General features: G+C 37.7%; 3 protein-coding genes and 2 pseudogenes across 3 annotated transcripts; 4 read left to right on the forward strand and 1 right to left on the reverse strand.

Annotated features, from left to right (window-relative positions):
• Positions 1–228: 228 nt before the first annotated feature.
• Positions 229–2,556, forward strand: LOC120003606 (annotated as a pseudogene).
• Positions 2,557–3,451: 895 nt separating this feature from the next.
• Positions 3,452–5,727, forward strand: LOC120004148 (S-adenosyl-L-methionine:benzoic acid/salicylic acid carboxyl methyltransferase 3-like). The gene is made up of 4 exons (XM_038853419.1): positions 3,452–3,557; positions 3,823–4,212; positions 4,278–4,511; positions 5,194–5,727. Exons 1-4 carry the CDS (start codon positions 3,483–3,485, stop codon positions 5,563–5,565), a joined length of 1,071 nt encoding a protein of 356 aa, XP_038709347.1. The 5' UTR covers positions 3,452–3,482; the 3' UTR covers positions 5,566–5,727.
• Positions 5,728–6,112: 385 nt separating this feature from the next.
• Positions 6,113–7,972, reverse strand: LOC120003342 (annotated as a pseudogene).
• Positions 7,973–11,985: 4,013 nt separating this feature from the next.
• Positions 11,986–20,065, forward strand: LOC119997432 (probable cadmium/zinc-transporting ATPase HMA1, chloroplastic). The gene is made up of 13 exons (XM_038844456.1): positions 11,986–12,624; positions 13,365–13,515; positions 13,597–13,781; positions 14,375–14,521; positions 14,756–14,951; positions 15,163–15,275; positions 16,638–16,879; positions 17,094–17,199; positions 17,443–17,607; positions 18,582–18,798; positions 18,988–19,175; positions 19,261–19,347; positions 19,572–20,065. Exons 1-13 carry the CDS (start codon positions 12,100–12,102, stop codon positions 19,746–19,748), a joined length of 2,499 nt encoding a protein of 832 aa, XP_038700384.1. The 5' UTR covers positions 11,986–12,099; the 3' UTR covers positions 19,749–20,065.
• Positions 20,066–21,351: 1,286 nt separating this feature from the next.
• Positions 21,352–23,153, forward strand: LOC119997439 (putative oxidoreductase TDA3). Its single transcript, XM_038844467.1, is given in 2 exon segments — positions 21,352–22,126; positions 22,516–23,153. Coding segments are annotated over 2 exon segments (1,140 nt in total). The 5' UTR covers positions 21,352–21,366; the 3' UTR covers positions 22,896–23,153.
• Positions 23,154–26,329: the final 3,176 nt, after the last annotated feature.

The following is a 26,329-nucleotide window of genomic DNA, read 5'->3' on the forward strand; positions in this document are numbered from 1 at the left end:
TTCATTCCTTGTTTTCATTTTCTTTTACTTCCTTTGAGCCAAGAAACTCCCTCGTTGATTCCTAGGCATACAGCAACATACATGCATAATGCATTGAACTCCCACATATTGGCTTGGAATTCCCAGAGTCAAAAATCTTACGTCCTTGTGTGAATGGTAAGAAGATAAGCTTAACCCTAATGGATTCCACCTTATAAATAGCTCACTCCAATTCCTCAAATCACAATACACACCTTCATTACATATACTCATACAATCTCTTCTATTTCTTAGTGTTCCCATTCTATCAAGCAAAAAACCAACCATGACAAGCACATACAAATCTCTTACGAGCTTCTTTCTCATGCTTTTGTTGCTAAACTCCATTATTCCGGAGATTGAAGCTCGTCCCTTCAATATCATGAAGCCACGAAACCCTGAGAGTGGAGTGACAATTACTGGTTTCCTTAATGGGCTTAAATCAATCAAACAATCAGGCCCAAGCCCAGGCGAAGGAAACAAATATGCTGACAGCCGCACCCTTGGAGGGATTAAGGATTCCGGACCCAGCCCCGGAGAGGGACACTAGCTATCCACCATTAATATTTGCTACACAAAAAACACACAGATACATACATACATATATATATATATATATATAATTGTAATTTTTTTAATGTCCTTATGTTCATTTTGTTTGTTTGTATTGGAAATTATAGTTTGTATTGTTTAATGCATATTCACATGTATGCAGGGTGGTGACAATTGGTACCACCCCTAACTTATATCAATAAAAATCCAGTGAATTATCAAAGACAAATGTTCAATATAATGTAATGAATGGATGGAGAATTATCATATATACACATATGTGTGTAAGTGATAAGTCTCCTACCAACGAGAGGTGATTCAGTTGACAATCGATTTGGTTAGACATATAAGTGTATCCAAAGTTCGATTCAAATGAGAAGCATTTTTCTAAGTGATATTTCAAAAAAAAAAGTGACAAGTTTCCTAGAAGGGTAGAAGCGCTCGGTATAATCCTCAATTCTTTTTTAGCTTTTTTTATTTTTATTTTAGACAGATTGATATTTACCATTTTTTTAATAAAGATTAATATTTACCATGACGAAATTAATTATTTATTTACTAAGGGAATTGTGGGAGTCAAAAAATCTCACACACGACTTCATTGTTGACACATTTTTCTCCTACACACATCTCTGTTGACTCTTCTCTTACTTACCTTTTCCCATTCTAGCTATCAAAATTCAAAGCCACGCAACATGAGAAACACAAACATAAGGAGAAAAGAAAATGGGGATATGAAAAGTCTGTGGTTTCAACTTTCAAGATCTGATATGCAAGGGTCAAAAATAAGGAAGAGTTAACAACAGTAAAAGTCAAAACTAAAATAGTTCAAATGTCAAGATGGATTTGTTTGAAGTAATTGCAAAGCTCTATATCCCAATTCGATTTCTATACAAGTCATGAAGTTAAAGATTGTAACGGCGTGTCATTCGTATTTCAAGTAACAATTGAACATCCTTGGGTGCTCCTGGCTCTGAAATGTGGTTACACCGTAAAAAGGGCACCGAAAAGGATCAATATTTGTTGATGATGTAATGATGATGTGTGTTAGAAAATTTAATAATTGTTGAAATGATGGAGAGAAATTAGAAAATTATGATAGATTATAGAGTTCATTATAACAAATAGTGTAGTTGAGTATATTATTTATTAATTTATAGATGTCGCGTAAAAAGGGCCCCAATAATTTTTTCCACAACTTCCAACTTAGACTACTGTAGTTAGTTGAGTATATTATTTATTAATTTATAGATGTCATGTAAAAGGGGGCACCAATAATTTTTTCCACACCTTCCAACTTAGACTACCAATAATCTCTTTTCATTTGTTATTTTTGGTCATATTTCTTCATTCCTTGTTTTAATTTTCTTTTACTTTCTTTGAGCCAAGAAACTCCCTCGTTGATTCCTAGCATATATAACAACAACATAATACATGCATGCATTGAACTCCCACTTCTTGGCTTGGAATTCTGAGAGTCAAAAATCCCACGTAGTTGTTGAATGGAAAGAAGATAAGCTAACCCTAATCGATTCCACCTTATAAATAGCTCCACACCGGTACCTCAAATCACAATATATATACACACACCTTCATTATATGTATATATACACTCATACAGTCTCTTCTATTTCTTAGTTTTCCCATTCTATCAAGGCAAAACCAACCATGACAAGCACATACAAATCTCTTACGAGCTTCTTTCTCATTCTTTTGTTGCTCAACTCCGTTATTCCGATAATGGAGATTGAAGCTCGTCCCCTCAATATCATGAAGCCACGAAACCCTGAGCGTAGAGTGACAATTAATGGTTTCCTTAATGGGCTTCAATCAATCAAAGATTCAGGCCCAAGCCCAGGCGTAGGACATAAATATGCTGACAGCCACACCCTTGGACTTGGAGGGATTAAGGATTCCGGACCCAGCCCCGGACAGGGACACTAGCTATCGACCATCAATATTTGCTATATATATATATGGGTATAATTGTAAATTTGTAATTCTTTAATGTCCCTATGTTCATTTTGTTTGTCTGTATTTATAGATTATATATTTGTTTGATGTATATTCATATGTATGCAGGGTGGTGAAAATTGGTACCACACGTAACTTATATCAATAAAAATCCAGTGAATTATCAAAAACACATGCTCAATCTAATGTAATTGATGGATGGAGAATGATCATATATACATATATATGTGTGTGTATATATATAGCAAAATTTCCCCCAAAACAATGGTAGGGCCTTAGGGGACATTTTCAACATTTCAAAAAAAAAAAAGAAAGCAACTTGTTTACTGTCAGGCGGGCCAGAAACCCCTAGGCCCAGCCCACAAAGAGGTTATGAGCTCTACTTATTATTCCTTTTTCTGTCGGATAGGATAATAAATAATTCTTGTCATAATCATCATCTTTATTTTCATAGTGTTTCGTCACTTGTGAATTTGTTTCTTCAAAAGAACAAGTATAATAAGAAGCTAGTCAGCATGACAAGGAAATAATTGTTTCCTGCCACAATCATATATAATAAATTCAGATTTTCTAATCAAAATCAATTTAATAATATCAAATTATTATCAATTAAAGGTATAATTATTGCTTCTTATCAAAAAAAGGTATAATATGTTGGGTAAAGACGGCCAAATAAAACAGTATTGATGTACACCTTGTGTGACAATTACTGTTTATTAATCATCAATTGATACATTGAATAAATTTAAATACAAATAAAACATCAATCCACCCTTTACCCTTTCAGCTTTGGCCACGCATTCACGACATATATAATTATTTATATAATTGTATATATAAAGAGGTCTATAATTGTATATGTAAGTGTATATCAATGCAGTCTAACAAAATAGAGATTGAGGGAGAGGAGACAGAATAATAACACAAAGCTAGCTGCGATGGAAGTAGTTCCAATGCGCCACATGAAGGGAGGATCAGGAGACACAAGTTATGCCACGAATTCGTTGCTTCAGGTGATTAATTCATTAATTGTTTTTGTGATAACTGAAAACAATACCATACAAGTTTATTCTTTGAATTTCTCACTTGGCGACAAGGGTAAACTAGTGAGAATCGAATTCGGGACCTTCCAAGTTCCGAATCCATACAGTTTGGTTCGAGAGAGATTCACCAACTTGGTTATCATCCAAGTGTTTGATTAATTCATTAAGCCTAGCTAGCCCTTCAATTAAGGTAGACAATTATATCTGTGAATTGTTATTAATCAATTTTGTGCAGAGAGAAGCGATTAACAAGATGAAGACCGTCATAGAGGAAGCCATAACAAATCTCTGCAAAACCAATTACCCAACAACACTAGCCATAGCTGATTTGGGATGTTCATCTGGACCTAATTCTCTATACTTGGTCTCTCAAATCATCCAAGTAGTTGAGAGAATTTCGGAACACGAATCGCCAGAATATCAAGTGTTCTTGAATGATCTTCCTACCAATGACTTCAACACTATTTTCAAGTTCTTGCCTAGCTTTCAACAAGAGATGAAGAAACTAATGGGTATTGGACCCTGCCTTGTTAGTGCAGTTCCTGGCTCTTTCTATGGCCGGCTTTTCCCCAAAAATAGTTTGCATTTTGTCCATTCTTCTTCTAGCATTCACTGGCTCTCTCAGGTAATTAACACTAGATTTTAATTTTCTGATAATAAAAGAAAATAACTCTTAATTTAAACCTGCAGGTTCCAGATAGGCTAGAGAGGGCTGATAGCAGTCTGACAAGTGTGTACAAAGCTTACTACGATCAGTTTCAAAAGGATTTCTGTTCATTTTTGAAGGGTCGTTCAGAGGAATTGGTCGCGGGAGGGCGTATGGTTTTGACATTCTTGGGAAGAAATAATGAAGATCCTTTTAAACGTGAGAGTACCTATGCTTTGGAGCTCCTTGCTCTTGCTCTCAGTCAATTAGTCTCTGAGGTACATACATGTCATGCTTGTAAACACGCCATATACGAAAATGATAAAGATAACAGTTCTAAGCCACTGCTGAATTGAACGCATAAGATCTAAGTGAATTCGTGAGGTTCACATAATGTACATGAAATCTTATGCATACAACTCAGCAGTTGGGATAACTGGAGTACCAGTGCCATTGATCCATATCATAAATGCGACAGAAATCTCAACCCACTCAAATTAATAAATATTGTCTGCTTTGGGTTTATTGGTTCAGTGTGGATAATACGGATTCGTTTCTCTGGGCCATCTCACATAGCGATACTTGAACCCATAAAAATCCTTTGTTGATTGAGAAAATCTTGGGCTTTTTGTCAAGACGTGTAATACCATATCGGTGAGACAAATCTTTCGATGGGTATATATATGATAAAGCCCACTTTTAAACAATCATCCAGGTTTTTTCCTGAACTTAGTGACTTTGGTTTAGGAGGAACAAACCGTGAAGGTAATCCAATATATTTATGGGAACCATAACTCCAAAAGGACAATATGATTGATTATTTGGGGTGTAGATTTTCTGACACTTTTCTTATAAATCACATCGCTTGGTTCTCCGAACGATATGAGATTATAAGTCTAACACCATGATCAGCCCAACTACTAATTATTGAACTTTCCATTAACTAAACTTAATTTGCAGGGATTCATAGAAGAGGAGAAAGTCAAGTCATTCAATTTTCCAATGTATGCAGCATCCCCTACTGAGGTGAAATTAGAGATTGAAAAAGAAGGATCATTCAGGATTAATCGTCTGGAGCTCACTGAAATTGATTGGAATGCTAGTAAACAAGAATCCGACCAAGTAGATGATGATGATGCAGTTAAAAGCAGTGGATATAGCATGGCAAAGTGCGTCAGAGCTGGTATTGAACCATTTCTTGTGGGTCACTTTGGTCAAGAGATCATGGACGAGTTGTTTAGCCGCTACAGGGAGATTATTACTGCTCACATGTCTAAGGAGAAGAAGCCTACGTTAGACTATCTTATTCTTTCCCTCACTAAGAAGGATTGATTGCTGGACACAAAATATAATACACGTATATCATCGATCGATCCATAGGTCTTTCATTTCAAGTGTTCTGTTGGGAATGTAGTCTGGCCTAAATTTGTTTATCATTGTGACTCATTTTGTCATTTTTTAAATTCAGGTACATCTCGTTATTGTCCAGTGTTAGTTCGGCGTTTATTCTTCAGCTTTATAATTCCTCTGTTAGGGTTTGTGAATTCTTAGGGTTTGTGAATTCTTAGGCTGTTAACGTGGCGTTAGATGTAACGTTTGTTATTATGGAATGAAATGTTGGATTTGAACCATTTTTCTTTTAAAAAATTAAACAATAACAAGATAGAAAATCATTAACAACATATAATTATCTTGTTTAATTGATCACTTAGTTAATCACTCTCCCACCTCCATGAGATCATGAGTTCTAGTGGGGGAGGCCGGACATTTTCCTAAACTCGTGAGGGGAGGATATAAATGCCCGTAGAGGTACACCATAGTGGGATATTAATTACCTAATTAGCATTTAACACCGGCGTATTGCAAGGGTGAAGGGGAACAAAAACCCAACTATTGTTTTATTCTCAAGTCCCAAAGACATTCTCAGATTTAGTGTATGATATTTGTAAAGTTGGAAAGAAAGCGATAATGCCAGTACAAAAAAATGGATGATCAACTCAAAGGTCACTACTAGCTATGTCCAACACAAATCGATACCTAACATCGTTACACTCCATTCTCTCAAATGCCTTGTTCACATAATCCATCTTCACTACTTCTATCATTGATTTCAGTCCCTTCTCTGCCCAAAAATCCAGCAATTCCTGAGTTTCTCCTATGCTGCCAATGAGACTCCCACAAATCGTCTTCTTCCCTGTATGCAATTATGTAAACTGTAACTAAATATGAAGCCAATGCGTATCTTTTAAGTGTCAGTGATAATAAGGATCCTAATAGCTAAGTTGTACGCACAAGATTTCATGTGGGACATGTGGAACCCACGAATTTACTTGGATCTTGTGCGTTCAACTCATTACTTCGGCAGTTAGAATAACTGACATAGAAACTGTTGGGATCTTTATCGTTTTCGTTTCATTGTTGAATAAACATGTACAGGGTAGTATTTGCATACCTAGAATCAAGTCAAGTGAACTGAACTGCTGTGGTTTGGCAACAGCCCCAACTAGAATTATTTTCCCATCCACCTTGAGAAGTGACAGATAAGGCTCCATAGGATGCACTGCTGGAATAGTGTCCAGAATGTAGTCTAGGCTGCTTGTAGCTCTCTGCATCTCAGCCTCATTGGAGCTCACCAAAAACACGTCCGCGCCTAAATGCTCCAAAGCCTCCTCCCTCTTCTAATCAGAAGAGCTTATTACAGTCACATGGTGCCCCATTGCTTTTGCAATAAGCACACCCACATGACCAACCCCAATATTCCTGTGTTGACATCCTTACCGCAATCACTAAATGGTTTCAAGGGACTGAAAGCTGTAACTCCAGCACATAACAATGGGACAGCCTGTTCTGGTGCAAGCTTTTCCGGTATCCTAAGAACAAAGCTGCAATTTTTCGATATGTTAGTTAGCGAGCAACATCTTGAAATTTTTTTCGGACGCCATGCTGGCGACAGATAAGACTGAGCCAAAACCCATACGGGTAGAGACCCAGAAGTGGACAAGCTCACGAAACCAGGAGTTCATTAAGAAATATCCTAGCTTGTTGGTTCGAACTCCTAAATCCATGCACTATAAGCCCTAAATCCGGAGAGATAACCCACTAGACTATTGTCAAGTGGTTCTAAAACATCTTGATGTTAAAAGGTTGAATTGGGTTTGTTTACTTTTGGTGAGCAACCATGGCAGAAGAGAATCCTCCTTGAGTTGGTGTTCCATCTTTATATGTGTCATTGTAAGTGAGGATTCTTTTGTTGCAGTATTGTTCCATGTTGGATTTGCAGGACAAGCAGTTCCCACAACACCCAATTATGCCCACACCAACTATATCTCCAACTTTGAATTTCTTTACCTCTGAACCTACCTCCACAACTTCTCCCACCACTTCGTGCCTTCAAATCAAAACAATTGCAGTAAATAAGGCATGTTTTATGATTCCCTGTTTATGAATTATGAGATAGTGCATATATACCCTGGGACTAATGGGTAGTTGGCGGAATGAATCTGATTTCTGCACTGGTGAAGATCAGTGTGGTCTATGCCACAGAACAAGATCTTGAACAACACTTCTTCTGGACCTGTTTCCCTTTTTATACCAACAAATAGCCATTCAAAGCTTTGATTCACCAAAAAAAATGCAAAAAATAAGAAAGAAAATTTCAAAACCTGAGACTGAAATGATAAGGAGAAAGCAGTCCAGATGGATCTCTGGCAGCCCAACCAACAACAGATCTTCCCTCCATTAATTCAGTTGATGCTAGAAATTTAAGAACAGAAGATTGTTGGTTTAGGTTGTGTTTGGTATCACTTCTGAAAATTTTGAAAACAAAAATAAAAAACAAAAACATAAAACATAAAACATAAAACATAAAATTGAAACTTGTTTGGTTGAACACTTAAAACTGAAAACAAAAATTGAAAGCATAAAACTGAAAAAAAAAATGTGTGCTTATGCTTTTATTTTCATAACAATGGAATATATCCACACCACTATATTTTTTATAACTGCAACATTTGTCGTGTTTCACCATTGAAAACATCAGCAGAAAGAAAAAAAAAAGATAAGAAATAAAACAATAACCCAAAGTATATTTGATCATTGTCTTCATATCTCTATGCAATTTGCAATCTGAAATCTTAAAGAAAGTGCAATCTATAATGAGTGTAACTAGTTCTGTTTCCAAAACTTTTAAAAACATTTTTTTCTTGTTTTCAAAAATTTTGAAAACCTGTTTTTGGTTTTCATAAAAACCAAAACAGAAAATACAAATAAGCAATATTTTTTGTTTTTATTTTCTATTTTTTGAAAATTAGAACAAAAAACAAGAAACAAAAATGATACCAAACAGACCCTTAATGAACGTTGAAGCCTATGTAATGGTTGAGGAGGATTTTATATGTCGCGGATTCTATTAAAATATGTTTAGAACAGTAGAGGTGCTTAACATTCAACCCAAAAAAGGTCTCTGCGATCAATAATGCAAGTCTGAATAACTTTGGTGAACTGAATTTGCTCATCGCAGACGTCATTCCTCCCCAACTTGTTCGTGGTCTTTAACTATTCTCAATCTTTTCCCTTAAACAATTCCGCTTAGCCTGGCTGGCGGCGACTGAAGGCGGTTATAGTTTGAGGTTTGACTGAAATTGGATTACACATAAAAAAAACCACTTGATGACAGCCAAGTCATAACCAAACTATATGGATTCGGGAGGTTTTATACTCTATACGTCCGATAATAAATTTTCTGTGTGTGCGACATGACCAGCCTAGTTTTGCCCATATGGGATGTACAAAGACCAGACTTCCATACCGTCGTTCTCTCTTAAAAAAAAAAAAGATTACACATCAAATCCGTTTGGCTTTCCATCTACGATGGCAAGGAGTACTTTGTCAGTCAAATGACTTTAAAAGGAAATAACGAAATAAACAAAAAGAAAGCAAAATCATTTCCACCATTTTCGACCAATTTTCAAGTCGTGTTTTTGCGGTTCGGGGGGCATTACTTCAATTTTAAATATGATAACGGGGAATTGTCATTCTGTTTGTTAACGTATCAAGATGGTCAAACTAGATTTTTTCAAATGCCGTTGACTGTTGAGTATTGCTTTCCTATGAGATGAACGAATGTAAGCTGAGAGATTCCCGATGTGTGTTCTCCGAGAAAGATGGTCAAACTAGACTTTTTCAGACACCATTGACTGCTAAGTATTACTTTCCTACAAGATGAACAAACGTAAGCTGAGAGATTTTCGATGTGTGTTTCCCGAGAAAGACGCTCCAATATTTAAGTCAAAATGTGAGGAAACTATTGATTGAGAACTCGTAGTTCGGAACTCTCAAATAAGTAGAGAAGTCAGTAAATTGTGTGTAAATTATACCTGGTGGAGGTGCCTATTATAGTAATTGAACAAGTCCTATTCCGTTTTGGAGTATGATTCTCGTTTTCAGAAAGTTCTAGCTTGGCTAAGAAACAACCTCTCTTGGTTTTCGAATTGGAGAAGGATTACTCCTGGGGAATTCTATTTCGTTTTGAACTCTGAATGATCTTCTTAGATGTTTCAAGATAGCCCTACGGGATGTTCCTAATAGGGCTGTTACTGGTATGGGAAATTATCCATTGGTATACCATTACCGACATATTGGTTACCGAAAATCGAATAAAACTGGTATACCGTTACCAATACTTCGGTATGGTAAATTTACCGCTATAATTGGTAACGGTAACGGTAAACTAAGTTCAAAATCGGTAAATTTCCCGATTACCGACATATATATTAATATTATTAGTTTTATTTAATTCTGACCATTAGATTATTCATCTCTTATAATCTAAACCATTGATTAATTAGTTTTAGGGTTATAACTTAATTATAACTTAATCTTATTCTTATTAACTTATTCTTCATATTACCAGTTTACCACTTACCCAACCTAAATACCTACGACCTCTGTCCTCTGCCTCTCGTCGTTCACCTTACCTTTCTGACTCCCGAGGTTCGACTTTCGACCAGGAACGCGACCTCTACCTCTCATCTCTGCACTGCACCTTACCTTTGGCTAGATCTGGTCTCTCCGACTCTCATCTCTGCCTCGCTCGGTGCTTCAAGCCTACAACTTCTCAGACTGGACGCTCACGATTTTTACCTAGCTCTTGCCTCCACGACACAAGTCTATCATCTCTGCCTAGTCTTTCTCTCCGATCTCTCATCTCGTCGTGCCTCACTACCTCCAAATTGGTAACTGGTAAGTCAATTTATCTCTACTTAATTTTTGATTTAGGGTTTTGGGAAGAACAAGTAAACATAGGCTTTTGAGTTATGATTTCTGAACTTGCCTTCAATAGTAAAATAGGGAGATTTTTATAAAAGGATACAGTAGACATGGTCAATCAACTTACTTACATTGTTTCGTTGTGAAATTGCATTTGTATATATAGCAGACATGGTCAATCAATTTCTTGTTCTACCTTATACCCTGAGCATACTTGTTGGCGTTAAATAACATATGGATTAATGGATATGCTTGAATCTAACCGTTTGGAGGAGCTTGTATTATTGATTTATTGTGTAGACTAATTAACTATTATTATTTTTGGGATAGAATTCTGCATTTGATTCCTTTGTATATTACAGTTTACACTTGTGAACAATTGTACACTATAGGCTTTATTTCATTGTTATTGCAGTATGTTTTTTGTATATTTGGAATCTTGAATAATTGTAGATTTTAGAGGATGGAATCCAGTCACTCAAACAACATGAATCTCAAGCTGACGTTGTTGAGCAACCTATATCCCAACCTACAACCCTTCTTTGTTTCTCTTTAAACAGCCAAAAGAAGAAGAATCTTCACTGGAAGATTTTCAGGCCAGGATTTGGTGATGGTTTTGGACTTATGGTGCTGCACTGCTGATTACTTTGTTTTGTTGAGTTTCTTTTGTATTATGTAGACTTTGAGATCCATTATAACAGTTTACTTATTGTGATGTTTTACTTATATTTATCTAAAAGTGGAATGTGGATTATATGTAATGTGGAATGTGGATTATATGTAATGTGGATGTGGATTTGGTAGAATGGGTAAACAGGTTTTATTGTTTTTAGAATTGGCACATTTTCTCTAAAAGTTATATTCATTGGTAAATTTACCAATTACCGTCTTACCGTTACCGACTATCGGTATACCGACACTTCTGGTAACGGTAATGGTAGCATTTTTTTAGTTACCGAAAGGATCGGTATGGTAACGGTATTCAGTGTTCGGTAACGGTAACCGTACCAATAACAGCCCTAGTTCCTAAGGTGAGATTTGAGGTGTCTGTGGATTTTATCGAGGTATATCAGTGAAGTGCCCTATATCTTGGTGGTATTTCAATGTTCCTACTATGTTACCACGTGTCCACCGTTACGTAGAGGGTATTTTGGAATTATCAAAAAAATAATAAATAAAATATTTGAGGTATAGATTATAATGGGAAAGAAAACTAAAATCAAACACTAAAAACGTTACATTGATCATTTTTAGTTTTTTTTTTTTAAAAAAAAAAACCATTTTTAAATTGTGTAAAATGCTCTTAAAGACTAATTTTGGAACATTAAATATCAATAATTTAAGGGGCCCATGGCCGAGGGCCCAAGCCAAGCAAGAAACAGTGAAACACCGTCAACATAGCATGATATGGATTGAGCGTGAGGCCCCACTGAGTTCACAGTGTGGTTGCTATGACGACATCCAAACACACTGAAAGAGCTCTCACGCTGTCGTTTTAACTTCCAATTTCGACTCTTACTCTCTCGGCTTCTTTCTGTTCAGATCAGACCAGACCTTCCTCCCTGTAAATAATGGCCTGAAATTCCCACTCATCTAGCAATGGAAAGCGCGGTACATAACGGAATTGGCCTCACCAAAATCCCTTCTCTCATTTCTTCAAAACGACGACGAAGAACCATCTCGTCCAAACTCATTCTCCACCGAACCCTTACCTCTTCAATTCTTCGCACCAAATCCTTCTCTCCTCTTCCCAAATCCCCCAGTCTCCGTCACCGTATCCTCCACTGCGTGGCCGAGGCCACTGATCATCATCACCACAATCACGATCAGGATCACCACGAGCACGACCACCATCCTGAGCACAATCACGATCATCAACACCATCATCACAACCACTGCTGCAGCGATGGAGCCGAGCTTAGTGGCCCGCAGAAAGTTTTTGTTAAATTTGCGAAAGCGATTGGATGGATGGACTTGGCAAATTTCTTAAGGGAGCACTTACAGCTCTGCTGCTGCGCTGCCGCTTTGTTCGTCGCTGCTGCTGCTTGCCCTTACTTGTTGCCAAGGCCCGCTGTCAAGCCCGTACAAAACGCTTTCATTCTGGTTGCTTTTCCTCTAGTTGGGGTAAAACGAAATCCTCACTCAATTTTCTTATTAAAGTTATGCGTAGACTTTTTTATTTTACATTGACCTGGATCTGCGGTTCAATTTGTGCCTTAGCAGTTTTTTCTTCACTTCAAGTATGCCGTAGTAGCATGCTTAATTGTCATTTGCCCGAAATTCTGGCTCGATTGGAGAACCCAGTGGCACAGCTAGCAAACTAATGTTTATTATTCTGATAGGCCTGCGTATTGATATTGAATTTCATAGTGCTACTTTGGATTATACTTGGAGTTATATAGATCAGAGTGTACTCCAGGAAAATTACAACGTGGAATTGTGAATTTTATAAGCTGGTTGATCAATGTGACGTGAAAACTTACTTACGTATCATGCTTATATTCTCGATGTGTACCATTATATGGGATGTGAGAAGATATAGGATTTGTGGATTAAGCAGAGAAATTAGGAGGAGCACAAAAAATAGCCAACATGAGTAATAGAAAATTAATTTTTGTTGAAGTACTTTTTATCATCTGCATAATCTTACATATGTCCCTGTTTTCTGAATTGGTCTATATGCCTCTCAACCTTGTAATGCCATACGTGTACCTCTGTCTGTGTATATATATATGCCTCTCCTGGGCCTGATTTCTTCATCGTATAGATGAGAGCGACACCAAGTCTTTTGGCATTTGATTCAAGTTCAACTATCTTGACCTTAGTGTTAACATTTTGAATTTATATGTATTTGTACATGTCAGGTCTCAGCAGCCCTTGATTGTCTCACTGATATTATTGGTGGAAAAGTAAATATCCATGTGTTAATGGCTCTTGCTGCCTTTGCATCAATTTTTATGGGGAACTCCTTGGAGGGAGGGTTACTTCTTGCAATGTTCAATCTGGCTCATATTGGTAAATTATACCAAATGGTGTATTCCCCTCTAAGTTTGTTTTGATACATTGTGTCTCATCTCTGTTGATCATTCACTGCAGCTGAAGAGTTTTTTACTAGCCGCTCGAAGGTGGATGTTAAAGAGTTGAAAGAGAACTATCCAGATTCTGCCCTTGTTTTGAACGTGAATGGTGATAAACTCCCAAATATCTGCAATTTGTCATATGAAAGTGTCCCTGTGCATAATATAAAAGTGGACTCTTATATTTTGGTTGGAGCTGGTGAGGTACGTAGTGACCATTTGTTAAAAAAAATTTCCTGCTCAATAATTGCTATGGTGTTTGTTAATTTTTCATTACTTTTGTTGAATTTGTTGCTTGTACTTTTTTAGAATTACTGTTGCAATAAGTTAAGTATGATAGTTGTCTGCATTTGTTTCTTTGATCTATAACTTGTCGAGGCTACATCCTGTCAAGAGTTGTATCAAAAAACTTCGAGTCATTTCCTTTCTGAATTTCCTGTTCAAAAATTCACAATCAATGGATGCCAAGTTAATGAACTTAGATTTGTTTAAGTACTCATATCCAAATTTAGATTCAAGGGCACAAATCTGCTCCCTCTTATTCGTAATGCTGCTTTTAAGTGAGTATAAACTTGTGCTGATAACAAGTACATTGGACTGCAGAAACCATCCTGTTACTCATTATTATTAACCTTGACGAAATATGTATTTACAAACTCATGTGAAGAAACACATTCAGCTAATGAATAGAACCGATGAGTTAAATGATTCTGTCTGTCTGTATATTTAGAAGAACTGACTTTTTTTACTGAAACATCTGAGTACAGAAGGTTCACTTGTGGTTGCTATGTTCTTAGGCTGTTCCTGTCGATTGTGAAGTTTTTCAAGGTAGTGCAACGATCACCACTGAGCACTTAACTGGGGAAGTCAATCCCTTAGAGGCAAAAGTTGGAGATAGGGTTCCAGGTGGTGCAAGAAATCTGGATGGGAGAATAATCGTAAAGGTAGGCTCATTTTTTGTAATTAAATTCTAAAACATATATACACGGAGAGATTGGCATTGCTTTTCTTTCCCCTTAGAAACTATTCTCTACTGAAATTTTTGGTATGAAAAACATTCGAAGTTATTCACCTAGTTTCTGTGCTTTACACATAATATTCTGGAATCTGGATGTTTTCAGCAGTAATTTTTATTCTTATGCTGCTCCACTGAAATTTCATTTCTAAACTTGGATCAGGCAAAAAAGACTTGGAAAGAATCAACGCTCAGCAGAATCGTGCAATTAACTGAAGAAGCACAAATGAATAAACCAAAACTTCAAAGGTGGCTGGATGAATTTGGTGAGCACTACAGCAAGGTGGTTGTTGCTCTATCGGTCGGTATTGCGCTTCTTGGGCCAATTCTTTTCAAGTGGCCATTCTTTAGCACTTCAGGTGAGATGAACAAGAGGGCTCCACTTTTTTCTTTCCTAAGAAAAAAAAAATCAGTTTTAAGAAAAAAGAAAGGTTTTTGTTTTTCAAGTTTAGTTTTCTTGTTGTTCAACAATTTTTTCAGTTTCATATATTACTGAATTGAATTTTGAATATCAATCCCATTGAGGACATTCTCATCTTTTATCCTGTTTGATGTCGGTTAATAATGTAGCATGCAGGGGATCAATCTATAGGGCATTGGGGCTTATGGTAGCAGCATCACCTTGTGCCTTGGCTGTAGCTCCTTTGGCATATGCCATTGCTATTAGTTCTTGTGCAAGAAAGGTATGAGTCATCTAAATGCCATCCTTTGATCATTTATGGTTTGATATCGAAAATATATGAACGAGTTTGTGCTTGTGCCTCCAAATTTAGCATTTTTTTTGTTAATTTGCATTCTATCAGTTGTTAGTCAGTTTAACTTTCATTGGCGGCGCTGCTTTTTTTTTGGAATTCGGCAACCAAATTAATACTATAATTGTGATTCTATAGCTTACATTTTGCTTGAATATAATTCGCACTATGTGCACTTATCCATTCATATGCTATTCTCTTTAATTTTATTGCCACGGACTATTATTCTGAAGTAAATTTCTTGTTTAAAGTAGGCACTTCAATATTGTCCTAAATCACATTTCTGTTAGCCAGGCATGTTTTGTTTGCTCATGCTACTGGTTAGATTATTGAAGGTTGATCTTCTGAAATGATGGAATTAATGGTTCCTTACCAGATGCCTTTTGAATATATACTTGACTATGTGAAGGATAAAAGTTCCTTTGTGCATATTAAGATGTAAGTGATTAATTGATACGAAAAATGAATAAAACTCTCTCATCATCATCCGAACCATTTCTTACTACTTTAAGTCATGTCTTCTTTGGTCTTTCCTCATCACTTCCTACTATCTCCTGTACAAATTCTTTTTACATTGTATATGCACATACCATCTTAAATGGTGTTCTTGCAACTTTCTTGAATTAGTGCTACTCCTACCTTAGATCTAATATCCTCATTTCTTATTTTATTTTCCCTCCTGTGGCAATACATCCAATGAAATATTCATGCATTTTTTTTGGATGTCATCTCTTAATAGCCCAATACTCAAAACCATACATCATTACAGATTTGCGAGTCGTATAGCTAACCTATAGAATTTTTCCTTCAACCTTAAAGGAATCCTTCTATCGCATAAAATCCCGAATGCACTCCTCCACTTCGTCCACCCGTTTTTAAGCCTATTAGTTGTCTCATCCACTAGAACTATATCATCCACAAACAACATGCACCAAGGTCCCTCCCGTTGGATATGTCGTGTGAGTTCATCCATCACCATAACAAATAGGAACGGCCTTAGTTCCAACTCCTGGTGCAAACCTATTGTGAAATTGGCATAGAATTTACTTGTATGCAGTTCCTCTTCATGAACCAGTAAACTCCAATCACAGATTGTGATTGATTTATTATTTGTAGAACGACTAGCATGGATGTGCTTTACCTAAGGGTGATCATGCGAAAAATATTTTCTTGTAGCCTGTAAATGCGAAGACGATATTAAAAACTTACATTTGAGCAGAACGGATCTCATTTGGTATTTGTATACATCTGTGGAATTAGCTTTTAACAGCCATGTCATATCTTTGCTTAAAGGGGATATTGCTGAAAGGGGCGCAGGTGCTAGATGCCCTCTCTGCTTGCCACACTATTGCATTTGATAAAACTGGGACATTGACTACTGGAGGACTTATGTTCAAAGCGATAGAACCAATATATGGACATTTGGCCAGGAATAAGACGACAAATGTTGGCTCCTGTTGTGTTCCCAGCTGTGAAAAAGAAGCTCTTGCTGTGGCAGCTGCCATGGAAAAGGGCGCTGTTCACCCAATTGGAAGGTAGCGGCACAAATTATTCCTGGTTCTTTACCTTTCAGTATAATCTTTTTGCATATTTTCTGGAATTGGCTTAGATGTTAACTTTCTGCGAGTTTATGCCGCCTTGTTAATTGTCATTTTGCTCTCATAAATGTTGTCGATTTTTATTTGCCTTGTGCACGTGAAGTATTTTAAATTGTATTAAAAGAAAGGAGTACTCTTCTGTTTGTTGCAGGGCTCTTGTAGACCACAGTGTAGGCAAAGACCTTCCTTCTGTTTCTGTTGAACGTTTTGAATATTTCCCTGGTAGAGGTCTAATTGCGACTTTGAATAACATTGAGGTACAAGGCATTACATTGACGGCGTTTGTATTGACATTAGTTAAAGAGACATTTCATCGCTTCCCTGCTTGAAACCTTAAAGTATTGGGTTTGTCGCTTTCTTGTAATCCTTTTGGGATGCATTTGTATTAACCCACTGTTACATACACTGTAATGATGGACCATGTGTCAGAATACTTCTATAAGTGTTTTTGGGTCAATTATAGGTATTGGGAAATGATGACGATTCCTACTTTGTTATAGTCAGGAACTGAAGGGGGAAAGTTTTTGAAAGCATCACTTGGTTCCATAGAGTTCATAACTTCACTTTGTAAATCCAAGGATGATTCAGAAAAGATCAAGAAAGCGGTGAATGCATCTTCTTATGGAAGTAATTTTGTTCATGCTGCCCTTGCTGTCAATGACAAGGTGAGGTTTATGAAAATTTGGTTTGATCTTGCTAGTACTTTTGAACTCCAAAAACCACAGCCTTGGAAAAATATGCACATCTTCCATTTTATCTAGATTTGTTCAGCTTTTAAACTTGCGAAGAAAAGTAAATAGAAAAAGAAATTAGGTAGCGAAGAGGAAAATTTCATGTGACGATGACAATACAAAAATCGGTGCGAAAATACTGCACTTAAGATGTCCATGAAGTTGCACATTCCACTTAATTTTCTTATTCAATTTTAGTAATTTGTCTTGTTACTTTTACGAAATTTTAGGTACTATTACATGAGAACAAATCTCATCTGTTTGTTTATTTTGAACTGTCATTGTCTGTTTGGTTATTGGTCCCGATCAGTTCTCACTTCTTAATTGAGTTCAAAGCATTGTGGGTATATCACTTGGATCCTTTACTGCAGGTATGTAAGGGGTTTGAAGTTTCATGCATTACAATCCGTGCAGGCATGCATAGATCACTTTGGCATACATCATTGGATCCTTAACTGCAAAATACTTCCTCCCTAACTGGAAAATTTTAAGGTCAAGTCTTTCTGATACTCCAAAATAACTGAGATCAGTAACCCGATTCTTGAGGCTCAATACATGCACTAAATGGCTCCTCACTTCGGGCATCATAAGTTCTAGGTGGCACTTGCATGGTTATCACATTAGTTCTCAATTCGAAAAGCCATTTTGTACTCAATACATGCTGTAAATGGCTCCCCACTTCTAGCATCTTAAGTTCTAGGCAGCACTTGCATGGTTATCACATTGTTGGTCATTTGAAAAGCCATTTTGTACAATTGGTTGCAGTCAGGCAGTGAAGCTAAAAAGGTTGGATTCACCGAAATATTTCCATGCCTTTGTGCTGTAGCCCCCTTGAATTTTACATTGCTTTTTTTTTTCTTTGTGGTCCTGTATGCTCTAAATTAATTGATTTCACCTAGTCTATGTAGGTGACATTGATTCATCTTGAAGATAGACCTCGACCAGGTGTTTCAGATGTCATAGCAGAACTAAGAGATCAAGCAAGGCTTCGTGTAATGATGTTAACCGGTGACCATGAATCGAGTGCGTGGAGGGTTGCGAATTCAGTGGCCATTACTGAAGTTTATTGGAGCCTGAAGCCAGAGGATAAGCTAAATCATGTGAAGAAAATCTCAAGGGATATGGGTGAGCTCTTTGGTCACTGCTCGTCATCATTATATTTTTTGTTAAAAGCATGCAAGCACTAGTCTGTGTACTGTTTTCATCAAATCTCTGAACACTTGATTTAGAGTTGCAAGCTTTTTTCTTTGGGAGATATATGCATATTCTGCAAATTGCGTGTTGAGGTGAACTTGTTTTTGCATTTGGATGCAGGAGGAGGATTGATTATGGTAGGTGAAGGGATTAATGATGCACCAGCACTTGCAGCTGCAACTGTGGGAATAGTTCTGGCTCATCGGGCTAGTGCAACTGCTATAGCTGTTGCAGATGTCTTGTTACTACGGGACAACATATCTGGTGTTCCGTTCTGTATTGCCAAGTCTCGCCAAACATCTTCCCTGGTAATTGCCAGCATCTATATTGCTGTCACGTTTAGTATTTTCAATAGATCTTGATTTTCTTATTATAGGTGCACATATTTTGCAGGTCAAGCAAAATGTGGCACTTGCTTTATGTTCTATAGCTCTGGCCTCACTTCCATCTGTTTTGGGATTCTTACCTCTGTGGTTGACGGTAAGTATATAGAGTACATTGTTGACTGGAAAACAAAAACATGAAGAACAAGAAAAGAAAAGGTTTTATTATTTCTTTTATCTATTGGATGGAATCCATGGAAATAAAATTGCGAGTCAGTACTTTCTCTTGCTTGGTTTTCATCGTTTTTATGCAGTCCTAATTTCCGTTTTCTTCTGATTTCAAATTCTAGTTTGATGATTGCTACTGATTGAAAAATGCAGGTTCTTCTACACGAAGGTGGTACTCTCCTTGTTTGCCTCAATTCCGTACGTGCTCTAAATGATCCTAAGTGGTCATTAATGCAGGATGTACATCATGTGTTGAACAAATTGAAGTCCAAACTTCTGCTATTGAGACACAACACTAGCTCAAACTCCATCCGGGCTGCACATTTATAACTCTCGCTTCACTCTCTCACTTTTTTTTCTCTCTCCCAAACGAGGAGCTTGTTCAGGTCGGGTTACTGATTAAATACCAGAAAAAATAAGTGTTATTTGAAGAAAAATGAGTAGTATTTTACTTGGTGGTTTCTTCAAACTGTAAAGGAATTGATTTAGTAAAAAAAAATAGGACTGCTGTAATTGTTGTTCTGGTTTTGGGTCCTCGATTTTGTTCTGATTCTCAGGTTGGTGAGGCAGATGGTAGGGTTGATGTCGCAGGTGGCTCTGTCCTTGAGTTCTTTGGAATGTAAAACACGGTTATATGCAGAGAAGGTTTTCTATCCAACGCTGCCGCTTGGCAGCTCTGGCTAGCAGGTCCATGGTGATACTGGGAGCTAGAAGAGTTTCTATAAGCCGTATCACTAAAATGTTGCACCGATTTGCGGGCTCGCTCTTCTTCCTATAGCTTGCGAGGGACATGACTTCATTGAATTCTTTTGCGATGGGTAAAGAATTAATGGGTTTGATTTTGACTATTAAAAAAGTTTTCCACTTGAGAAAGCCCAACATTGAAGCCCAATAAGGTCTACTTAAAATTCCAAATTGGACTAAAGGCCCAAACTCGGATCTATATCAGCCCAAGAATAGAAAGCTCAGCAGCCTGATTGCTAAGAATAGACCACTCCAAGAGCCCAGCCCAAGTATCTCTACGCGTTGGATATTACACGTGTCAGCATAAAAATGGCATCGAGAAATGGCGATGACTTCACCATCGTCACCACCCTTCACTCTCTCCCTATTTCTCCGGGGATGGGGGGAGCTGGAATTGCGCTCGGGTGAAATTGTTAGAATTTTTTAAATCTCAGTTGTTGGTTTAATCGGATGGTCATGAGTGGATAGATCAACAAGACAAAATTACTCCTTTGTCCATTGTTTTCCCCTTATTTTTATCTCTTGCACCTCTCTTTTCTGCAACACACTAGTTTCTTTACTTCTCTTGGCTGTTCAAAATCTAAACAAAAACGACTCATTTAACGATTTTTTAACTTATCTTTCATTTGTTTCTTCCTCTTTAATCAAAATCAAAAAAGGATACCCATTTAACAATTTTTGAACTACCTTCATCTGTTTCTTCCTCTCAGTTTTTGAGGGTAGAAGCTAAATGGATCCAAAAGCAGTTTTGTTATTTTACTTGGATGAGGAAATAAACGAAATAGGTGCTTTTTTCATATGGTTTTCTCAACACCATTAGTTTCATTTGATTTTTTTTCTAGTTTTCTCAACAACGTCAATTTCATCTGGTTTTACTGATTGGATTAGGAATGAAATGGCCGAAGATCTGAGAGTCATGAAGAGAATCCGATTTGAAAAGAGAAGAAACAGATTTGAGATGAAAGGGATGTAATGGAGAAGAGAGAGTACGATAGAGGCTATGGAATGTGTTTATTAATTTTGTAAATAGTGATAAATATCATCCATTTGATCAGATGGATGGTCATGATTTAAAACATTTCATTTAATTTCACCAAACCAATTCCAGCCCCCTATCCCATTTCTCCGACCGACACACCCTAGAAAATTACTCGACACCGCCACGATCCGGTGCCTCTCGTCAACATCAAATTCATCGCCATCGATGGACCAGTAGCAACCCCAAAAACGAGTGGTGGTCTGTGGTGGCGGAGTAATTGGGGTTTGTACAGCTTATTTTCTTGCTAAGAATGGTGCCGCCGTCACTCTTGTGGAGAAATCCTCCGTGGCATGTGCAGCCTCCGGCAAAGCTGGTGGCTTCCTCGCTCTCGACTGGTGCGATGGGGGCCCACTATCATCCCTTGCCCGGGCCAGCTTCCATCTCCACCGTTCACTCGCGCAGGAGCTCAACGGCCCAGAATCCTACGGTTATAGATCCCTCACCACTCTCAGCCTCACCGTAAACGAATCAAAAATCTCCTCCGGTGACAACGCTATTCCTTCTTGGGTCGACGGCCCAGTTCGAAGTCCAAGAACGATTGGGTCGACCGAGACCACGGCCCAAGTGCACCCTCGGTTATTTACAAGAACGTTGCTCACGAAGGCGACTGAGAGCTATGGTGTGGATGTGGTGATAGGGAAATTGGAGCGAGTGGAGGTTGAGGGAGGCCGAGTTGGATCGGTGGTGCTTGAAGGTGGCCGAGTTATTGAAACGGATGCGGTGGTTTTGGCGCTTGGTCCATGGTCTAGTAAATTGGAGCTGTTGAGATCGCTATTTAGGGTTTACGGTCTCAAAGCTCATAGCATTGTTATAGAGCCAAAAGAACCAGATGCAATCACGCCCCATGCGCTTTTCCTTAGCTATTATCCTGCTCGTGGTTATAGAACCAAACCCTTGGATCCGGAAGTATATTCGCGTCCGAACGGTAAGTTCTACAATCAAATTTCCATTTTTTACGCCTGTTTTGCTATATGGATGTGCGAAAAAATAAAATTGAATAGCATTTTTGAAGTTTTAATTGAAAATTTGCTTGGGTATGATAAAATTGGATTCATCTATTACCGAAATTGGCATTTGAAACAAAGATGTTTTTTTTGGGTTCGGTGAAGTTGACTCTGTAACTCTTGCAAATGCGGTTAACTCTCATGCCAAACAGTTTGGGCGTTATTTCCTTTGCATATGGGAACTTCTCCCCGAGTTTAGAGTTGGCCTGCTGGCACATTGGGCCGGAGAATTCTCGGTTAAAAAAAATGGTATTTGAGCAACTAGATGCCAATAATCAAACAGCTTACTGAAGGCTTTGCGTAATGACAGGGGAGGTGTACTTGTGTGGGATGTCGGCCGAGGCAGAGGTTCCAGAGGATCCAGAGAGTATAAGGGGCGACCCGGAATCAATACTGGTGCTAAAGCGGGTAGCTAGGACGGTGTCGAGCCACTTGAGTGAAGGAGAGGCCAATGTGAAGGCAGAGCAGGCATGTTTCTTGCCATGCACTGATGATGGTGTGCCTGTGATAGGCGAAATTCCGGGTGTTAATGGTTGTTATGTGGCAACTGGTCATAATAGTTGGGGGATCTTAAATGGTCCAGCCACTGGAGCCGCCGTGGCTGAGCTTGTGTTGGATGGGCAAGCGAGCATTGTGGATCTTAGTCGTTTTAGTCCGGCCAGATTTAATTCTTCAAGCATTGTCAGATGATTAAAGAACAAGAGCTGTGTAGAACATGTGAATAAAATCAAAGCTTTCCAAATAGCCTGGAAGATCTCAGCATAGGTAGTTTTTTCCCCCCAAATAGAGGGGAAGACTACCCTTGCAATAGCATAGGGATGTTTGATTTCTGTCTTGTGTGATGATAGTATTGGGATTCATGTTCAATTCAAATATTCAGTACAAATGTGACCCTAAATCATGTAAATATATGCAAGCATTAGCACATGTTTAGTTCAAATTCTTACTGCTAGTACTTGTGGATTGATTATGGGGAAATGTTTTGTTATGAAGTTTGATGACTAGGCTCTTTAAAAAACTAGGAGTACTGGTTATGGATTATCCTTATGGTCAACACTGAGTTTCAGTTTAACTTATCCTATCATCAGGTATGAAACTTCTATGTGCGCACGCGTGACGGCTCGAGTTTAGGTCTATATTGGATGTCCAAAAGATAAGCTTGTATAATGTTGTTCTCAGTTATCAAAAAAGTTTACGATTTAGGATTTTTTGTTAAAAAAAATTACTATATTCTGACATTATCTACACCAAATTACTCAATAAAATGTTTTAAAATATAATTTAACATAATTTTGAGATAGAATCGTAGCTTGGAATCGGATCCTCTATCTCCATCCTTTATTCCGTTTGTAGTTCGTACTTTGTACCTGAAATATCATTGCTAGACGTGGCATCTTGAAAGCCCCATTACGTTAGGTGGTTCATTGGAAAATTAAGGCCCAAGACCAAGAAATCTATAGCTGTAACTTGTAAGCCCGTCAGCGCAGTTTCCAAACCCCTTTTTTAAGGACAGAAGTGAAGACAAAACCCCAGACTGCGCACAACTATGGCGTTGACAACCTGCCTGGAGAGGGGAATGTGGAGAAGTAAAAAAACAGAACTCTAAAAAATACTAATAGAATAAACATTGAATGATCAGGTTTTACTGTCATAAATAATAATGAACTTGGACCAAGACCAAGTCTGTGGACTTGTCGTTCCGAGGTCGACTCCATTAATGGAACCCCAACTACGAGACTTAAGTTCTCTCACTTCGATGTTCCTACATCTCTGTCCCCCGATTAATTAGTCATAAAGCACATGCAATGCAATTACAGATGAGTAGATAAGCTTTTTTGACCAGTCTTAACTGACTTTTTTGCATAAAACGGGGAGTATTAAGTGGATTAATCCGTATTAGGTAGCCATTAAGTCATGATTAATCGAAGGGACTAATTAATTACCTAAGACAAAAGCAGACTCCAGTTACCCCACAATGCACATAGACTACAGTGAGGATTCCTGCAAAGATTGTATCCAATGCTAAAGGGGATTAGTAATAAAGCATCTCATTAATATTTACCTTGTTTACATTCATTGATATCGGATTCTAATTATTGAAGAGTTTGTTTTTGAATACATTAAAGATCTTGTTGGTTATGAGCTATGGATTTGCACTTTTTCATGGGTCATCGACAATTGTTGTTAAGCCCAGAAAACGTATCTTCAATGTGAGAGGTACTGGACTTTATTTATAAATCACTCGGTTGGGTTATGTCATACCGACGTGAGATTTTTAGTCTTAACACTTTCTCACACTAGTGGACTGGGTTATTTTATACCCAACAAGTGAATAGGTAGAAGTCCGTTCAACTGGATCGAGACTCCGGTCTGATGTCATGTTGAAATTCTGAACCCAAACACATTGAAGATAATGTCCACTCTGGGTCACAGATCCATACGAATTTTCGTACTTCATGGGTCGCTATTAATAGTTCTTAGGTCCAGAAAACTCGTTTTTAATGCTAGAGGTGTTGGGCTTTGTTTATAAATCACTCGAATGAGTTATGGGTTATTGCCAGAGTTGAAATTATGCGACTATTAGGTTGAGGATTTACATTGAGTGGCAACATCACAATCTCTCCGGAAACTATAGTTTGTGTTCATTTCACCAATTCTGACGATGTGCTTGTTGAGTAATTCTTATCTTCTTGTCCAAAAAAGTAGCTACTTTACGTACCCATGAAGAGGGAGGAACATGATCCACCAATTTGGGGTGGACAAGATAAGAAACTACTGCTCCCTTCATGTAAATACAAGCAATGCTCTGTCCAAGCAAGTTACTGCCTTTCACCTAAATGTTTTCTGTAAACAAAGAAAAGAAGTAATGGTCAAATCTGTCCACAAGCTTTGGTGGATTCAGGTTGACCTTTCAAAACGTTACTTCCTCGGTCATCCTCACCGACAAACAGGCAGGGACACCGATGATGTACGTACGTAGAACCAGTGGCCAGATCGATTAGTGGGATTAAAAAGTCACGTTATCATAATTCTGCGAAATTTGAGTGTGAGACTTGTTTCGATGTGATTGTCAAAACTAACGCTATGCTACCAAGGCTTAAAAGGGGTCTTGTAAAGTTGTAGAGATATTTTTATAATTTCGTATTTTCGCGCTTTTCATTTCATTACTGTTGTAGTCGGTGCTAGGGCTCATGGATTCCAGTGTTATTTTTTCAGGTTTAATGTTGATTAGCCTTAATCGATTATTTTCATCAGCATCACCCCAACACTCGTCCAAACCTCTGCATATACTGTTACTAGCTTTTCTACAAAGTAGCCAAGAAAAGGCTAATGCTTTACATTAGAGCCTCTCCTTTTCACTTAATTTGTAACAAAATAATAACTAAAAGTGGCTTCTGGTCATAATTATCAGTAATAGAAAGTGAAACTTTCCTAATCTTGGTTGATTTAATCTAGGAAAGCTAATGGTCCACCAAAACACCAAAGCAGGACACCAGATCTCTCCTGGTTGTACAACTATAATAAAATGGGTGTTTTGCTTACGTACACTTATTCTCACTTGTTAATTGTTTTTCTAATGAGGTGGGTAAAGCTGCCACAACCAATTTTTTTATTAAGGAAGAAGAGAAAAGGAAGCGGTGAAGATGGGTGTGAAGTAATAACATGCATTCCCATGTGTGTAACGTATGGATCTGTGAAAAAGTTGTCCACTGCAAAACAAAACGAAAACCTCTGTTTTTCAAGGGACTCAATGTGACTTGGTTTCAATAAAGCCGATCATCAAGAATCTCAAAATGTCAAGAGAATAGCTGTAGCACTGAGTCTCATCTTGTCCACATGCTAGACTTCGCGCAACTTATCCTATCGTCGGATGAAAAATTTCTGTGTCCGCGTGTTAGTTTAGACCCATATCAAATATCAAAATGACAAATTTGTATGGTGTCATTCTCGGTTATCCAAAAAAATTTATGGACAACTCTAAAATGAATGATACAGCTAGATTTTGTAACTTACCTAAACAAATCTATCTTGAGGTACTATTATTACTAGGTCTCACAAATATGGCGGATTGGCATTTCCATATAGCACCTTCTTCATTGCATCAATACCTTTATTGAAGCAGA

This window comes from Tripterygium wilfordii, chromosome 1, assembly GCF_013401445.1.
Source record: "Tripterygium wilfordii isolate XIE 37 chromosome 1, ASM1340144v1, whole genome shotgun sequence".
In the NCBI taxonomy this organism is placed as follows: Eukaryota; Viridiplantae; Streptophyta; class Magnoliopsida; order Celastrales; family Celastraceae; genus Tripterygium; species Tripterygium wilfordii.

Coding starts and splice junctions, on each gene's coding strand:
- LOC120004148 (XM_038853419.1), top strand. CDS start 3,483: ATGGAAGTAGTTCCAATGCGCCACATGAAGGGAGGATCAGGAGACACA. Junction 3,558..3,822: donor CCACGAATTCGTTGCTTCAG/GTGATTAATTCA, acceptor AATTTTGTGCAG/AGAGAAGCGATTAACAAGAT. Junction 4,213..4,277: donor GCATTCACTGGCTCTCTCAG/GTAATTAACACT, acceptor TTAAACCTGCAG/GTTCCAGATAGGCTAGAGAG.
- LOC119997432 (XM_038844456.1), top strand. CDS start 12,100: ATGGAAAGCGCGGTACATAACGGAATTGGCCTCACCAAAATCCCTTCT. Junction 17,608..18,581: donor CCCTTGCTGTCAATGACAAG/GTGAGGTTTATG, acceptor TAGTCTATGTAG/GTGACATTGATTCATCTTGA. Junction 18,799..18,987: donor GAAAATCTCAAGGGATATGG/GTGAGCTCTTTG, acceptor ATTTGGATGCAG/GAGGAGGATTGATTATGGTA.